The sequence below is a fragment of the Gaeumannomyces tritici genome (assembly GCF_000145635.1).
Source record: "Gaeumannomyces tritici R3-111a-1 unplaced genomic scaffold supercont2.1, whole genome shotgun sequence".
In the NCBI taxonomy this organism is placed as follows: domain Eukaryota; kingdom Fungi; phylum Ascomycota; class Sordariomycetes; order Magnaporthales; family Magnaporthaceae; genus Gaeumannomyces; species Gaeumannomyces tritici.
Window position 1 is genome coordinate 3,247,143 of NW_008804545.1, and position 16,231 is coordinate 3,263,373.

Consider the following 16,231-nt stretch of genomic DNA (forward strand, 5'->3'; position numbering starts at 1 on the left):
ACGGCCAGGAGGTCCTGCCTGCCCCCTCCCCCGCATCCATTCGTCGCGACTCCACCCGGCCCGGCACTCTATACCTCGCCAGGCTGCCAGGCTACTCATACTTCGTGAACCTTTGTCCATCCCTACCCAACCGACCAAAGCTAACTCGACCTTTCCGATATTTAAATTTGTGCCCCTCTAGCCGTCACCTTCTTTCCATTGTCCGCAGATCTGAACACCTACCTGCCTCAACACCTACGATCCCGTTTGCGTAAGCCGCCTCTTCAGCGCCGTCTTCGATTTCCCTTGACGGGCCTCCGACGGTCCACTGCCGCCGCTTCCTGCCCGCCCCGAGAGCCAGTGAGCCAGATTCCGTCATCGTCAAATCGACCCACCCTTCGAGGGGCGTCGCAACACCCCGCCCATCCCATCACCTCCCACATACTCCAGGCTTTTGTCACATCAGCCGTAGCAGCCATCCCGACCGCGCCGTGCCGACGCCTTCGGGTGATGCCTATGCCCTCATCTGCATCGGCATCAGTTCCATCGCTGAGGTTCCCCAAGCCCCAGGGCAGCCAGCGCCTCGCCAACTGGATATCATCTAGCTCCCCTGACATAATGTCGCAGCCGGTCTCGGGTCCCGCCATGGACGACGATGTCATGGCCGAGTTCGAGATGATCAACACCGATGGCGAGACTGAATCTCTTGGTAGCTCCGTGGACCTTGTTGCGGAGCGTCTTGCTAGGCCAGATGACATGGTCAGTCTCGCGAGCACCGACAACACAACAGACAAAGAGGAGTACCACCAAGACGATGACTATCTGGGTGGAAACGATGACGTCGACTACCATCGCCCGTGGCTTGCGTCCATCGATAACGTGGTCGAGGTTCCTTCCCCAAGTCACTCGCCATCAGGCTACGCCGATATGCGATCCCCCGGCTACATCTGGGCCTCGCATACCACAGAGAAACCCTTCAAGAGGGAGGCCCCTCCCCTCAATGTCGGGAGCCTCCAGGTTACCGAGGCTGCCGCCAGCTGCGCGCTTAAGCAACAAACTTCGACGGGGGAGCCTCAGGTTACCAAACGCGGACCAGCTCAGCTTGCCAAGGCGTTAGTGGATGGACCTGGCGTCGAGCCCTGGCTCAGGGTGGTTCGCGCCGTGATGGCTGCCTTCCTTGTCGGAGCTTTCGTCCACGCAGTTCTTCCATTCCCCCAAGATGCAAAGGAGGCCCGTCATCCATCCCGAGCTGCCCAGCATCACCCGACGCCCATAACCATAATTGCAACCCCCGCAACGGTCACTGTCACGGTCACGTCGACGTCAACAGTTCGACTCAACAACATCCAGGACCTGGTGAGGAAGATCACCGATACTGCCGGCGGGGCTGTAACAACTGTGAGGACTGCAGACGGCACGTACATGCCCGCACTGGTCTCTATGGCGTCGAGAATCTGGAACGAGACGGCGAGATCTGTCAAGTTCGCCGGAGAGGTCGCTTCTTACAGGCTCCCAGAGGATGCCATCGGCCATCTGGGCAGGTCGATCGGGGCCAGCGCCATGAGAGTTCGGGCCGATACCGAGCAGAGGGTTGCGCACCACCTCAAGACTGCCGAGGCCCTGAAAGATGATCTAAACTTCAACGTCCTCAGGGCTCAAATCCAATCCTGGCTGATCTGCCTCCGGTTCCGTGGCGATATGGCCGAGTACAAGAGGTACGAGGCACGCGCGATCGAGCATCTGAGGATCAAGCATCATGAGATATTGGCCAGGCGAGCCCCAGTTGACCAGGTGCAATCCCCCACTCTCCCCTGGGGAATCAAACTGCCCTGGAATGCTGCCATATGACTATCTCGGCCGATCAGCTTGCTAGCACCCATGGCCGGGCGGGACACTTTGACTTTAAATCTTTGCATTTGTTCGTTCTGCCCTTTTCCCTGCCCCCTTTGGTCGTCTTTTCCCATTCCCCTCCTGTTCTTTTGCGTTGTTTTACTATTCGCACCTCTTCCCTCACTTCTACGTACTGTTAGGGTCAGGTATTACTGATGGATTGGCGTTGGGGGCAGGCACGTGTGATGCCTGTCTTTGGTTTTTAATGGTTTGCTCGAGACGAGGTAGCTTGTGTTCAGGTGCTGGTGAGGAAGGAGATACGGGGACGGGCGCGGAGTCAAGTCAACGACAACCTGGTTGCCGAAGCCTTTTCTGTAGCTCGTTGGTTAAATGCGGTAATGGCATGTTGACTGCCCGACAGTCACACCAGCATCCAATGTGAAGCAGCTAGATGGCCTGTAGAACTTCCCTTGGCGAGGTGGGTCGGCTGTGTACCTACTTACATCCGTAGGTAGGCGCCTATCAAGTTCGTTTGTCTCGCCGTCAAAGCGCCAGCCCAGCTTATCATGTCTGTCTCTGCATCCTAGACAGCCATTTGAGTGGGACGGGAATAATACACGGCTCTTCACGTCACTCCGACAGATGGGCATGCTAGCTATGTATTTAGATAGGTATCCTTCAGCTCCATGATGTCGTTTCTGGTTGTATTTGGAAGATTTATGGCATCTGAAAAGTACCACCTTACCCATGCACAGCCAAAATGAACCTATCGACAGAGAGATTCGTAAATACCTAGTCACTGTTAGTCTACCCAGGTGTTTTGACGATGTGGGTTGTAAGATATCCATCTTGTGATGTTAGCTGATGTGCTGACATCCGTAGGCAGTCTACTGTGCATTCCATGTATGTCAAAGGCCCCCTTAGATCCACCAATCCGGCAAGTAGCTAGGCCCTCGCCACCTACTATTTCTGTAGACGCCGACTTGACCCCGCCGACCCCCACCCCCCGCTGTCGGGCGGTATGTGCAGATCACGTATCTTATCGGTTTCTCTGTGCTCCATGTGGGTGAGTGGGAGGGGTGGGATCCATGACGGGAGGCACGGGAATGTTTGGTTGAAGAGGTACCGGCCAGCGCTGGTTAGCTGGGTATATACATTGGCGGTACGTATTTCTAATTTTGTCAGGTTTGGTGCTCGCAACCCAGGACAAAGAGGGGCAAAAGCATTTTTCCTCGTTCCATCATCTCCCACCCGACCAGGCTTGCGACAAACAAACACCATCAACCTAATAAAACAACAACAAACCTCACCAACCGACCACCTGTCGCTTCGCTGACTGCGATCTGACCCTCGCCGACTGCGAATCGCCCTTGCGAAAGCCTTGGTACGTCAGCCCTTTGTCTACATCGGCGTGCACCCTTCCCCCACGTTGCAAAGCATACATACCGCGGATCGGTGCCGTGCGCGCTCGACCTGCCTTGGAAACCCACAAATGGCCCGGTGTCTTTTGCTACCGCTCCGAGCTATGGCAAGCCTCGGTTGAACCAAAGCTGACCTGAGGCCTTGTCCCCGTGTTTCGTTACGACCGAAAAACAGCCGTCCACTAGCCGAGTCGAGCTTTCCCCCAAGACTCCGCGACAGTTTTGCCAACATGTCGAGTGCCGAGGCTACGGACAAGCCGGCCGAGACCGTCCAGAAGGCCGATGAGGCTGCCAAGCAGGTCCGATGCAACTCCATATCGTGATTGGTGTTGTATAATGCATGTTCAAGAGGGAGCTGACAGAAGGGTGATCCTGCTTCAGACCTCCGAGCCCGTCACCTCGGCCGCCGTCTTCTCCATGTTTGGGGGTGGTGCAAAGAAGGAGAAGAAGGAGGAGGAAGACCGTGGCGATGTTTCTGGCAGCGCCAAAGCCCAGCGGGAGGCCGCCGCCGCCGCCGCCGCCGTTGGCGGCGATGAGGTATTACCGCAGTCACCGCCTGCCCTAATCTTTGCTATTTCGACGTAGCAACATTGAATCAGTATCGTTGACAACCGTTGCTGCTGCCGCGCACAACAGGAAGACCAAGCCCCGGAGTCGCAGGACGTCCATTTCGAGCCCGTGATTCGCCTGACCGAGAAGGTCGAGGTGAAGACAAACGAGGAGTCTGAGGAACAGGTTTTCAAGATGCGCGCCAAGCTCTTCAAGTTCGTTAGGGACACCAGTGAGTGGAAGGAGCGCGGTACCGGAGATGTCCGGCTCCTCAAGCACCGCGAGAACGGAAAGACCCGTCTTGTCATGCGCCGCGACAAGACCCTCAAAGTTTGCGCGAATCACTACAGTATGACACACCCCTCCCGCTGCTACTCTCTGCCCCTAGGATTCATGTTCTAACAATCTATATACAGTTGTCCCCGAAATGAAGCTGTCACCCAACGTCGGTTCAGACCGGAGCTGGGTTTGGAACGCTGCCGCCGATGTCGGCGAAGGCGAGCCCGAGGGTGTCACCCTGGCTATCCGCTTCGCCAATTCTGAGAGTGGGTTTTACTTTGCCCCTGGCCATGGAATAAATGCTAATCAGTGTTCGGTGGTAGATGCCAACGCTTTCAAGGATGCTTTCCTCCAGGCCCAGAAGGAAAACGAGGCCCTTTTCGGGGAGGCTCAGGGGGACTCCACTAGTGCCGAAGAGACGAAGGAGCACAAGAAGGAGGAGACGCCGGCCGAGGCAGCATGAACCTCCACGGCGGAAGAGACGGAAAGAGCGCGGAAGAGAAATGCATCCCCAAATGTCATAGCAACGATACACTCCAGTCTCTCGCTTCAACAATGAACCGGTCATGACCCTCTGGAGCCGCGGGCTCTGCCCTGGCATAGAAATCAGAGTTAGCGACTATCGTCACAGTGGTTAGCCGTGATTCACATTCTACTCGCACCTGGGCCGGCTTTTCTACTTCGTTCCCTCTCCGCCCTTGGTGGACCCAGATAAAAATTTGGATGATGGACTTGAAAACCGACCTGTGAGCTGAGCGAGAGGGCGACCATGCCGACTGAACAAACATATGCACCCCCACAAGGTTACGCCAATATATCTTCTACAGATCCAAAGACAGCTTTGTAGTCAGACACCCGCACTGGGCGTCGTCGCCAGACCAACCGGACAGAGTCGCAAGCGCACCAAACATGAGTGGTAACGGGTGGAATATATACAGACCGGTGTTCCGTTCAACAGCCGGACCCAGGTTCTGGACAAATAAACTGTATTGTACCGGCATGAGATCAAATGCTGGTGGCACCTCATCTTGTGCTACACTCGCTTGATTGATGGTCGGAACGCTTCCTCCCTGGAGCTTTCCTATCCCGCGATCGAGCTGATAAAAATCTGCGCTTGTGCACCATCGCACGCTTGCGCACATAGAAAAAAAAAGGGAGGATAGATTTAGCTTGGCCCACCAGGTCCATTTGTTCGGCCCGGGCCCCCGTCAAGCAGTAGTTTCGGTTTGATGTAGTCTTCATCAAGCTGCCTAAACAGCGCTGATGGATCTTCAGTGCTGAAAAGCTGGCGGATAGCTGCGGTGGCCGATAGATGGCCGCCGGTCTCGGTGTTTGCCCGACTCCGGCTACCCTCGGCTGAGCTACTGGCCTCCCCCGCGCTAGGCATAGGGCTGGATCTCCGTCTCGGCGCCGGGGGCGGAAGGTCTGATGTATCAATGTCACTCCCAACATCAGAGTCTGTCGCCCCGCTCCCAGCCCCGAGGAGGTCTGCCCTTTCATTGTCTTCGCGTCCAGACCCTGTGCGACTAAGGCTCGTTGGTCGTGTCATGGTGAGGGGCGAGCGGTGGCCTGAAGCCCAGCCACCTTGGTTATCATCCCGCCCGCCGCCGCCGCCGCCGCCGCCGTCGTCGCCTCGCTTTCCATTCTGGCGTGGATCGACACGGTCCAAAGGAACCCCGCTCGAGCGGTTACGTGGATTGAAACCGATGGCGTTGTCGGAGCGTTTGTACAGGCCGCCACCGCTGTTATGAACGGCCTCGATGTCGAACTCGTCGTCTGAATCGATCTCCTCTACAACCCCCGTGCGAATTCCCAGAATCTCGAGCATGCGAGCTGTGGTGCCGCCAAAGATGATTACAGTGAGAACCACGACCACTAGAACGGTGGCCTTGAACGCGCGGTGGTCCTTGGCGGTCAACAGGGCTGCCAGGGCCACACCGACAGCGCCGCGCAGGCCAGCCCAGAAGAGCATAGCCTGGTAACTGTAGGGGAGCTCATCGGCTGCGTTTTGAATACCGCGACGGCGGGCGCGGTAACGGATGAACCAGTTGATAGCCCATGACAGTGGGAATACGGCGACCCAGCGGGCTGCGCACACGGCCATGACGGTGACGATAATCAACAGTGGCTGGAACTGATGACTCTTGTCGGTGAAAAGTGAGAGGCCGAGGTATATAAAGATGAAGTTCTCCGAGAGCTGGGCAGTGACCTGGAAGAGGTACTTTGTCGTGAGCTGCGTCCGCCTCGACATGTTGAAGTAGGCATAATGCTTGAGAGTTATGCCACAGAAGAGGAGCGAGACGATGCCCGACATGTGGATGGCCTGGGAGAAATAATAGGTCGCATATGCGATGAGGACGATGAGGCAGCTTTCGATCTTGGGATACCGGCGGACATAGGTGTATTTGAGCCCGAGCGCGGTCAGGATGCCAACGAGAGCGCCGATCATCAGGCTACCAAAGAAGTCGCGCAAGAATATCCAGAGACCCCAAAAGAGCGTGGAAACGCCAGGGGCGCTGCCAGAGCCCTTGCGCGACTTCTGGGCGGACTCGAAGATGACGATGGCGATGGCATCGTTTAGAATCGACTCGCCAAAGATGATTGTGTAGAGTTTGGGGTCCACCTTGTAAGAGTTGAAGATGGCCAGGATGGTGACGGGATCTGTGGCGGACAGGGTGGCGCCGACGGAAATGGCATCAATCCAGTTCATTGTCAGGCCCTCCAGGGGGACACGCGTGTACAGCCACAAGATCACCCCAATAACCAGGGCGGACAGAAAGGTTCCGGCAAAGGCAAATGTAAGGATAGTGCCGATGTTGCGGAAGAAGTTGGCCTGGTGAAGCTCGTAGCCAGATGAGAGAATGATTGGCGGAAGAAGCAGGTTGAAGAATATTTGGTAGTCGAAGCTAACGAGCTCCTGGATACTGTCGCCGGCGAGCACACGGAGAAACAGGCCAACGACCATGCCTGCGGCCCACGAGTTAGAATAATGTCAGATAACCAACCGACGGCCACGACGTGCATGTCGGAGAAACTGGCGAGCCGGCGCAACTGGGGACGAGGGGAGATAGCGGGTGTCAAACCAGCAAAAATGGAAACGACGGTCTCATGGATGGCCGTGATTTTCCTCTGCTGAAGAAAGTAGCTCGCGAAGAAGGCGGCGATCAGGAGGGCGATGAGGATGAAGAGGGCCCATGAAGAGTGTATTTCTTTCTTAGACGAGTCCTCTGTGGCTCGACGTCAGCTTGATGCGGCTTGCGAAGTGGTAGGCGCATATGATTCGGCGGCATACCTCCAGGCTCGGTTTCCTCAGCGGCGCGCCCTTAATAGAAGCCAAATTTTCATCGGTTAGCGGAGAGCGACGCGGGAGTACACGGAGGGTCGGCAAGAGGAGTAATATACTGGAGAGCTCCAGGACGACGCCAGCCGCCTCGGCCAACATCGTGGGCGGAGGGGCGGCCGCGGGGTGCGAAGGAGAGGGGCGGCGGAAGCGGCGGGAGCGCGGGTGGGATGAAGGACCAAGTAACGGCCCGTAGACAGCGAGCGGTGTCTTCCGGGCAAGACTGAGTGCAGTGGATCATCAAACTAGAATTTGCTAGCCGGCTGGACGACTGGATAGTTGGATAGAGATGTGGGCGCCTGCACCCAAGGCGCGCACCGCGTCGATCAGAGAACGACCAGCAATGAAGGAAGAGTGCCTTGATGTCGGGGCTGCAGAAGGATGGCCGATCTGCTGGGCCGATGTGTGCACGGCCAGTCCAGTCGATATTTTGGGCGGATGTTTTCTGCGCGGTGCAGGTCGGTTCGTGTAAGGCTGGATCAATGCAGGACGAGGTTTCTTGAGGCTTGAAGTTGGATAACCCACACCAACCGATTGGACACATAGAATTTGATGGATTGGCCTTGCCAAGGTGCATGGAGGTGGGCCCAATGGAAAGCACCACCAGACACAAAAGACGGGACGACAGTGCCAAATACGTACAGTTTGCACTATGGAGGCTCCCCGCAGCACAGCAACATGAGGATGCACCCTGGTGGTGTTGCGGCCCGGTATACGTACAGTCGCAAGATGAAGCCGGCACGAACTGCCCGACTGTCGAAGAGAACGGACCTGGCTCCATGCCCAGGTGCGTGCCGTTAGTGCATATCCCGTCATGGTAGGTGGTTGCGACACGGCGGGCGCAAGCCTGGCCTCATCTGGTCCACTCCATGTCAGCGGGGCCGTCCGAGGTGGATCATTCCCCAGACCTCGCTGCGCTTGGGGCTTATCCACGCCGCTTGATGTTTCGCGCCGCTTGTGACGTTGCTCAGCCAAAGGAGGATCTCGTGGCCCTGTATCATTGACCCGCGTGACGACCCCTGACCCTCAGGAGCAGCAGCCTGACCACTGATTCCTGCTGACGGGCACAACGTGAAGGCACAGCTGTAGGTGGTCTCGCTAGGCCCCTGTCTGCCGATCTACCGCCGAGGTACCACGTCTGGGTAGCAACTCAAACGCTTCTAGAGGGGCCACTGTCGGCGACACGATTGAACACTTGGACCACCTGGCTGTGCCCGCCACAAGCGAGCGCACCCACGACAGCGTCTTGCCTCAGCTCTCTTGTCACCCGGCATTCCTTGCCGCTGCCATCCACCTTATCCATACGCCGGCGTATATACCTCTCCCCGCATACCCACCCCTCGAACTGCCCGCATCGCCGTATCTCCCTCGCCCTGTTGCGTAGTAGGAAGACCGCCGCCCCGACTCTCGCTGCCCGCCTGCCAGTTTCCCACGCAGTATTGATGCCCTCGCCATCAGCCGAAATCTCCAGACAGGGCGGCGTCTCCTCCACTGCCGCCGCCGCAGACCACGCCCGTCGCACACCGTCGCCTAAAATATCCGCCGAAGCCCGCCGAAGCCAAGAAAATGAGCAGTCCCCGCTTCTCTCGCCCGCCGGGTCGGCCGAGGACGACGGCCTCGCTGCCAACGGCAGACACGCTCGGGATCCTGAGTTTGACGAGTTTCAGGCCACAAAGAGTGTCTGGTACCTCATCCTGCTGACCATCAGCATCGGCGGCCTCCAGATCGCATGGTCTGTCGAGCTTTCCAACGGCTCCCCGTATCTGCTCTCGCTTGGTCTGAGCAAGTCCCTGATGGCTCTGGTGTGGATCGCGGGGCCCTTGTCCGGCACCCTGGTGCAGCCCTACGTCGGTATGCTGAGCGACAACTGCCGTGTGCACTGGGGCAAGCGGAAGCCCTTTATGCTGGGAGGCGCCGCCGCCACCATTTGCTCCCTGCTGTTCCTGGCCTGGACCAAGGAGATCGTCGGCAGCTTTCTCGGCCTGTTCGGCGCTGACCCCAACTCCGAGGGAGTCAAACTTGCTGTTATCGTCGTTGCCGTCCTCTGGGTCTACATATTAGACTTCGCCATCAACACCGGTATGCTGCTCATCCGACCCCCTCCGGCCTTGCCTTGCTTCCTCCGCTGACCAGCATATTGTCTTGGCACAGTACAGGCTGCGATCCGCGCCTTCATCCTGGACTGTGCACCCGCCCACCAGCAGGGTAAGTTCCGCCATACCTATATGCGCCGCAACGGTTGTCCTGGGGGCATTGCCGTGTGGTGTTGCTTGATATCGCCGTCTAACCACCTTCATTACTGTAGAGTCTGCCAATGCCATGGCCAGCCGAATCGTTGGTGTCGGTAACATCATAGGCTACATTGCCGGCTTCGTCAACCTGCCGCAGATGACCTCGTGGCTCGGGCGTACGCAGTTCCAGGATCTATGTGCTATAGCATCTATAGCACTGGCCGCCACCATCGCCATTAGCTGTGTTTGCATCCGCGAGCGTGACCCTCGCCTGGAGGGGCCCCCGCCTCGCGACCAGCCTGGGGTCCTCTCATTCTTTGCCAAGATCTTCACGTCCATCAAGCGCCTCCCACCGCAGACCAAGAAGGTTTGCCAAGTGCAGTTCTGCGCTTGGATCGGCTTCTTTCCTATGCTATTCTACACGTCATCCTACATTGGCGAGATATACGTGGAGCCATTCCTGCAGGAGAACCCCAATATGACCCCTCAGGAACTCGACGAGCTCTATGAACGGGCCACTCGTGTGGGCACCTTTGCTCTACTCATCTACTCCATCACCAGCCTCATCACCAACCTTTTCCTACCCTTCTTCATCGCGCCGACCTACGATGGCCAGCCGCTCCCCTTGACGGACGCACCCGGGGAGGGGCCCGCAGTCGTGGCGGCTAAGGACTACGAAGGGGAGGGCAAGACGTGGCTGGATAGGCTTGTGATCCCCGGCTTTACCCTTCGCCGTGCCTGGATGTTCTCGCATATCCTGTTTGCCGGCAGCATGTTCTGCACCGTCTTCGTTCGAACAGTCGAAGCCGCCACGGTCCTGATCGGGCTTGTGGGAATCACTTGGGCCCTGACGCTGTGGGCGCCGTGGGCCATCATCAGTGCTGAAATATCCCGGCGCGATGCCCTGCTTAGGGTGCAGCGGTTGCGAGCCTCGGATGTCGACCGGAGCGATAGCGACAGAAGTCCGTCGCTTGACGGCTACGAGGACAATGATAACGGTGGCGCTGTCGAGCAGCCGGCAGATCAGGCGGGCGTCATCCTGGGAATCCACAACATGGCGATTGCGGCCCCGCAAATCATTGCCACGGTGATTTCGAGCATCATCTTCAAGATCTTCCAGAAGCCACGAGGCGTGCCTGGCGATCATAGTATCGCTGTGGTGCTGGCCCTCGGAGGCATCGCGGTACTTGTCGCAGCCTGGTTCGTCCACTGCATCGAGAATGAGCCCACGGTCCCAGTCGACACTCTCTCGGAGATGGAGCAGGGGGATGGCGCCTCACTGGGTGGCCTGCCGAGGCCCCTATCATCACACAGCCGCCGCCAAAGTGTCGAGTCTCTTCCCCGAGTTTCTCTTGAGCGTGCGACGTTGGTGAGGCACAGCAGCTTCGGCGGTGCCGAATACTGACCCCTTCCGGTCCCATGGTTCGAGCTTTACCCGGCCGCTGCCCACCAAGCTTTAAAGCCCTCACACACAGCGCTCCGTGGCTGCTTGTCCGACCTTGGCCGGCACTCACCTCCATTCAGCTAGCTGCAGCCGCCAGCATTCCGATCGCGACATATCGCCGTATTCAATAGTAGCTTCTGCGTCATTTTCTCTCTTCTCCCAACATCCAGCGCTCGCCTCCTATCTGTGCTTCTCCTCGCCCTGTATCTTGTTTTCCGAATACATTTCGATCCTGCCATTCGCCGCATTTCGCGGCCCAACATCTGGTAGGGATGTCATGGAAATGTTTGAGACTGCTCATATTGGATACAAGGCCTTTTCCCCCCATTTGGATTCCTCGCATTCACCCTTCGTTTCTCTGCCTCTCTTTGGGGGCCATTCTCACTGGCCAGGGGTCTGTAAGGGCGCAGGGTACAGACTACTGGAACCAACCCGATGTAGCACCCGCGTTAGTCGTACACTGTTTAGAATTTTCTGCTGATTTCCTTCTTTGAATCGGGTCGCAGCGATGCACCACCGCCTAATAAAATGTTGCGCTTTGGCGATGCCATTTGGAACCCCATTTCCTAGAAGAATCCTGCGGCTATTCGTTTATTCCAAAATATTCTCGGTTCTCCATAATTTGGTTCTTTCGATTCCTCACAGCTTGGTAGAGAATTATTGTATCCTCCTACCTATTATCATTGATTCACATTGGTTGTGATGCCCTTTTTGTCAATTGTGAGTACATCCTCTTGATTTGATGGCAAACAAGCTGTCAAAATGCATGGGGCGTACTCCGCAACCATCTATCTACCCCTCTCCGTTCCTGGAGGACACGCGACAAACAACCCACAGCCTGAGAATTCGGACATCAAAGAACGGGGCTGGAAGTGGCTGGGCTTGTGATCGTCTATGCTGAGGTGATGAACACAATAAAATAAACAAGGAGGCGCGCGGCAGCCTTCTCTGGTTTCGTTTTGTTTTAGTTCCATTCCGGGAGAAGTGGGAACAAGAGCGGGCCCAAATTTCAATGAGTGCCATCCTGGGCAGGGGTAACCCAGCCCTCCTGCATGTGCCTGTGAGGTTAAAGCGTCGCAGACATGCCCACTGTACCCAACACCGGCGCACGCTCGCTCAGGGAGGCATTGGTGAAGTGCTTTGGACACCACAAGAAACCAGCTGCCACCACGGTCGTCAGGCTAATGGCCAAGTGAGTAAGCCGTGGTGCCAACCATAACCGTGAGCTGGAACGCGACTGGGCTCCAACTCAGGCAAGGAAGGGACAGCGGGAGGGGGCGAGAGTACCAAACAGGCACAGCAAGTGGGCGGCGGTCATCAGAGGATCCAATTGCCACTGCTACCAGATAGGCAACCAAAAAAAAAAAAACCCCCCATGTTTCATGAGAGCCAAAGGAACAACCAAACACACGCATCCAAACCTGTAGTCGCAGCGCACTCTATCTTGCCTCTACCTTCAAGTTTTCGCCAGACGTTGATGTCGCCAAAATCGGCAGTAGACCATGACTCGCCCCGAGATAATTCGCGCGGGTACGTTCAAATTTCCAAGTCGGCGCGCTGAGGCGCCGCTCTGGCCATCCCCAGCCCTGGCCCCCATTCCGACCCGGCCGTCTCGACTGGCTCCATCTGTGGCTTGCCATTGGCGTCGAACCAGCCCTGCCTGTCGAGGGCCCCGTGGCCTGCGCGAACCATCAAGTGCTAATCCTCGCTCCCTCATCACCAACACCCTCCTCCATTCGTACCAGACTCGATTGACTTGCAAGATCGCGACGCCCCGTCAGCCAGGGACCACACACGCCATCCACAACATCAACCATCGTCACTTGCGCCCCACCAGGCCGAGACTCTGCGCGAGGTTGCCGCGGAGACCGCCGAGGAGAACCTCCGTAGCCCTCGCGTGTCTTGGGGCGCCGGCACCGACGTCGAACACCAGCTTCAGCAGTACGCCGACGATCTGGCCGCCGGCCTCACGAGCGCCCTTGAGCCCGCGACGCAGCTCGACAGCGCCGCCGCGCCAGCCCGGAACAAGATGGATCAACAAGATGCCTTGGCCATCGCGCAGAATGGAGGCCACGATGTGTCCGAGGAGGACCTCGACGCCAACGCCGACGACGACGGCATGGACGACGACATGATGGACAAGATCTCGAGCTCGCCCTCGATCGAAGATGGTGGGTGCACCCTACAGCCGGCCCCTCTGTATTCTCCCTCACAGCAGCCGCCGTCGGGTAGTCCTCCGACGTCGGTTCCTCTGTTCGGCGACGCAAGGTCGTCCTCTCCATACACGGACTCCCCCAAGCACCTGCCTCTGGCCGACCAGCTATATGCTGGCGGCCAAGGCCATGATAGCCATCGTCGCTGCGTCTCCGGGGGGCTTGCTATACGACCACTTGTCTCTCCGCCGTCTGTCGTCCACCTGGAAGACATCGACAAGACAATCACGATCCAGAAAGGCCCAGAAAGCCAAGAAGAAGGTCTGGCGCTACTGGTAGCTCCTAGCTCGGCCGACAAAGCGGGAGACGGAGTGTAGCAAGCACCGTCCCATTATTGCTGCGCTGAGACCTGCGAGTGCGAAGTCGAGGTTGCCGACGTCAGCTCTACCTGCATAGGGCCGGACTCGTCCGGCTCCCTACTAACGCTTGCCTACGAGACACTGGAGGAGGACGATGGCGACGATGACTCTTCACTCCTTCACCCCCACAATCCTGACCCCCGGTTCCGTGACTTCGGCTGGGGCTCTGAGTGCTTACAAGTCGCAGAGGACATCGATTTCGAATTCGTTTATGCCCTGCATACTTTCGTGGCCACGGTCGAGGGTCAGGCGAACGCGACCAAGGGTGACACCATGGTGCTCCTCGACGACAGTAACAGCTACTGGTGGCTTGTGCGTGTGGTCAAAGACAGCAGCATCGGTAAGTCTCCTCGGCTTTGCGCAATTTTGCCTTCTAGGCCGGCTTCTTCGTGGAGGCGCATGTATTGACCTTCTCTCAGGATACCTCCCCGCCGAGCACATTGAAACACCGACCGAGAGGTTGGCCCGGCTCAACAAGCATAGGAACATTGACGTAAGTTGATCACCCACTTGGGCAGCAAGACAACGACCAGCATCTCTGACTATCCTGTAGTTGTCGGCCGCTATGCTGGGTGACCAGGCAGAGAAGACCAAGAATCCCATCAAGACGGCAATGCGAAGAAGAAAGGCGAAAGGAGTAACGTTCGCAGAGCCGACTTACGTAGACTATTCCGAAATCGATTACTCGACAGAGGAAGAAGACGGCGACATGGACGACTATGCCCAACAACAACAGCAGCAGCAACAGCAACAACAACAACAACAACAACAACAACAACAACAGCAGCAGCAGCAGCAGCAGCAGCAAGAGCAAGAGCAACAAAAACAGCAGCAGCAAGACCAGCAGCAAACATCACAGGACCAGCAGCAGGCAGGGGCTAAGCAATCGGCCAAGGACGATGCTGGGAGGCTGGAAGCCTCAAGTAACAGGCCATCAACAGAAGTCAAGACAGGGGGAGATATCAATGGTGACGAGCTAAACGGGAAAGCTGTGAACAGAAGCAGCGAGGAGATATTCGAGGCATCCAAGTCTGAAACTCCAGGTCCGACTAGAACAAAGGATGGGACCGTACGAGATTCGTTCTTCAAAGACGAGACGGTTGAGACCAAGAAGATCACCCTCACCCCGAATCTCCTACGAGATGACGGGGCCCCGAGAACGTCTAGCGAATCTCGGGAGCTCAAGCAGAGACCCAGCCTTGATAAACTCGAAAAGGACAACGTTCTCGGCAAGGACGACAAGCGCAAGAAGGATAAAAAGGACAAGGAAAAGAAGCCCAGCGCAATCCGGAGTTTCTTCACTAGGGGAGGGAAAAAGAAGTCGGCCGACGACGACGACGACTCGCTCGGCAAGCGATCGATGGACAGCAGCACAGACAATGGGCACGGCAGGGAGCTCGACGATGCTGATGATAGGCAATCCCCCGAGGACGCGTCTGCCCCGCAACGACAACCAAGCAAATTGCAGAAACATCCTCGCGTGGACCCATCGCCGACGCGGAAACCTGGCCCCGCTGTGCGCGAGGCTGCCCCCGATGCCTCGACAGTCAACAACGTTGCCAATGTCCCTCCAGCCACCATGCGCATTGTGGAGGAGGCTACGCAAGACAGTCGAGACATTGCGCCGCGGTCTGAGAACACAAGGGATACAAGCGGCCAGATATCGGCGACGGTGAAGATCGCGCAGTCCAGGACGCAGGACAGGGAGAGCTCGCCACATACCACGACCAGTGCCAAGACTCGCGCACCTCTGGACGACTCGGACTCGGGTGACGACGACGCAGTAGGGTCGCGGTCCAGACGTGCTGCTCAGCCCGGAGATGGACACGAGGTAACTCGAGGGCTGCGACAAGCACAGAATGTTGGTAGTGCTCCAATGGAGCCATCGGCGCCCATCAAAGCGCAGGCCGCGGTCGAGCATATTGGCGGATCCCCAGTCCAGATCTCCCCCGCAAACTCCAGCAACCCACCACCGCTCATGGTCGACACGTCGAGCCAGGACGAGGACCAGTCGTCGCCTATATCATCGCCTTCCCCCGAGCCGCTAGACGGCGATGAAGGCAGCAGCGCTCGGCACCGTAAGGAGGACTCGGTCACGACGTCGACGTCGACAACAAGCTCGGCATGGAACGACACTAGCCTACGTGCTTTTTTCGACTCGGGCGTGGACATTCGCGATATGCTTGTTGTGGTTTACGACAAGTCGGATGTGGTACCGGCCGGTCCTGACCATCCAGTTGCAGGCGCTCTGTTTAGAGAGCAAAATGCTAAATTGGCAGAGATCACTACTGTGAGTTGACCCCTCGCCATTCCTATCATTCTTTTCCACGAGCTTGCCCTTTCTCCACGTCAGTTCGAAAGCCTTCTAACAGGATTCTGTGATTGTCCTCCTATCAGCAACTTGACAACATGTTGGGCGACTGGCTCGCCAGGAAGCAGAGGCTCAGAGGAGCCGTTTAGCATGTTCAGCGCCGCCACCAGATCTGACGCCCTCCTTTCGGCTGATTGAAAGGCTATTCTTTTTCTTCTTGGGTCTCTTGTAGCCACCAGCGCTTACCCCGGCCATCAATCTCTTTTCACCAACCA

The 16,231-nt window shown here is 57.3% G+C and overlaps 6 protein-coding genes across 6 annotated transcripts; 5 read left to right on the forward strand and 1 right to left on the reverse strand.

Annotated features, from left to right (window-relative positions):
• The first annotated feature begins 139 nt into the window (after positions 1-139).
• Positions 140-2,616, forward strand: GGTG_01015 (hypothetical protein). The gene has a single exon (XM_009218771.1). It carries the CDS (start codon positions 490-492, stop codon positions 1,825-1,827), a length of 1,338 nt encoding a protein of 445 aa, XP_009217035.1. The 5' UTR covers positions 140-489; the 3' UTR covers positions 1,828-2,616.
• A 226-nt stretch (positions 2,617-2,842) lies between these two features.
• GGTG_01016 (ran-specific GTPase-activating protein 1) lies at positions 2,843-5,079 on the forward strand. The gene is made up of 6 exons (XM_009218772.1): positions 2,843-3,193; positions 3,406-3,529; positions 3,612-3,767; positions 3,867-4,128; positions 4,196-4,324; positions 4,382-5,079. Exons 2-6 carry the CDS (start codon positions 3,461-3,463, stop codon positions 4,519-4,521), a joined length of 756 nt encoding a protein of 251 aa, XP_009217036.1. The 5' UTR covers positions 2,843-3,193; positions 3,406-3,460; the 3' UTR covers positions 4,522-5,079.
• A 144-nt stretch (positions 5,080-5,223) lies between these two features.
• GGTG_01017 (sodium/hydrogen exchanger 3) lies at positions 5,224-7,500 on the reverse strand (the record flags this gene model as incomplete). Its single annotated transcript, XM_009218773.1, has 4 exons — positions 5,224-7,025; positions 7,142-7,285; positions 7,351-7,380; positions 7,461-7,500. The coding sequence occupies 4 exons, from the start codon at positions 7,498-7,500 to the stop codon at positions 5,224-5,226; spliced, it is 2,016 nt and encodes a 671-aa protein (XP_009217037.1).
• A 488-nt stretch (positions 7,501-7,988) lies between these two features.
• Positions 7,989-8,500, forward strand: GGTG_01018 (hypothetical protein; the record flags this gene model as incomplete). The annotated part of the gene is made up of 2 exons (XM_009218774.1): positions 7,989-8,185; positions 8,488-8,500. 2 exons carry the CDS (start codon positions 7,989-7,991, stop codon positions 8,498-8,500), a joined length of 210 nt encoding a protein of 69 aa, XP_009217038.1.
• Positions 8,501-8,840: 340 nt separating this feature from the next.
• On the forward strand, positions 8,841-11,034 carry GGTG_01019 (general alpha-glucoside permease; the record flags this gene model as incomplete). Its single annotated transcript, XM_009218775.1, has 3 exons — positions 8,841-9,477; positions 9,550-9,603; positions 9,704-11,034. The coding sequence occupies 3 exons, from the start codon at positions 8,841-8,843 to the stop codon at positions 11,032-11,034; spliced, it is 2,022 nt and encodes a 673-aa protein (XP_009217039.1).
• A 1,455-nt stretch (positions 11,035-12,489) lies between these two features.
• Positions 12,490-16,131, forward strand: GGTG_01020 (hypothetical protein). Its single transcript, XM_009218776.1, has 7 exons — positions 12,490-12,603; positions 12,819-13,244; positions 13,833-13,985; positions 14,065-14,138; positions 14,199-14,568; positions 14,689-15,935; positions 16,043-16,131. Exons 1-7 carry the CDS (start codon positions 12,576-12,578, stop codon positions 16,103-16,105), a joined length of 2,361 nt encoding a protein of 786 aa, XP_009217040.1. The 5' UTR covers positions 12,490-12,575; the 3' UTR covers positions 16,106-16,131.
• The last annotated feature ends 100 nt before the right edge of the window (positions 16,132-16,231 follow it).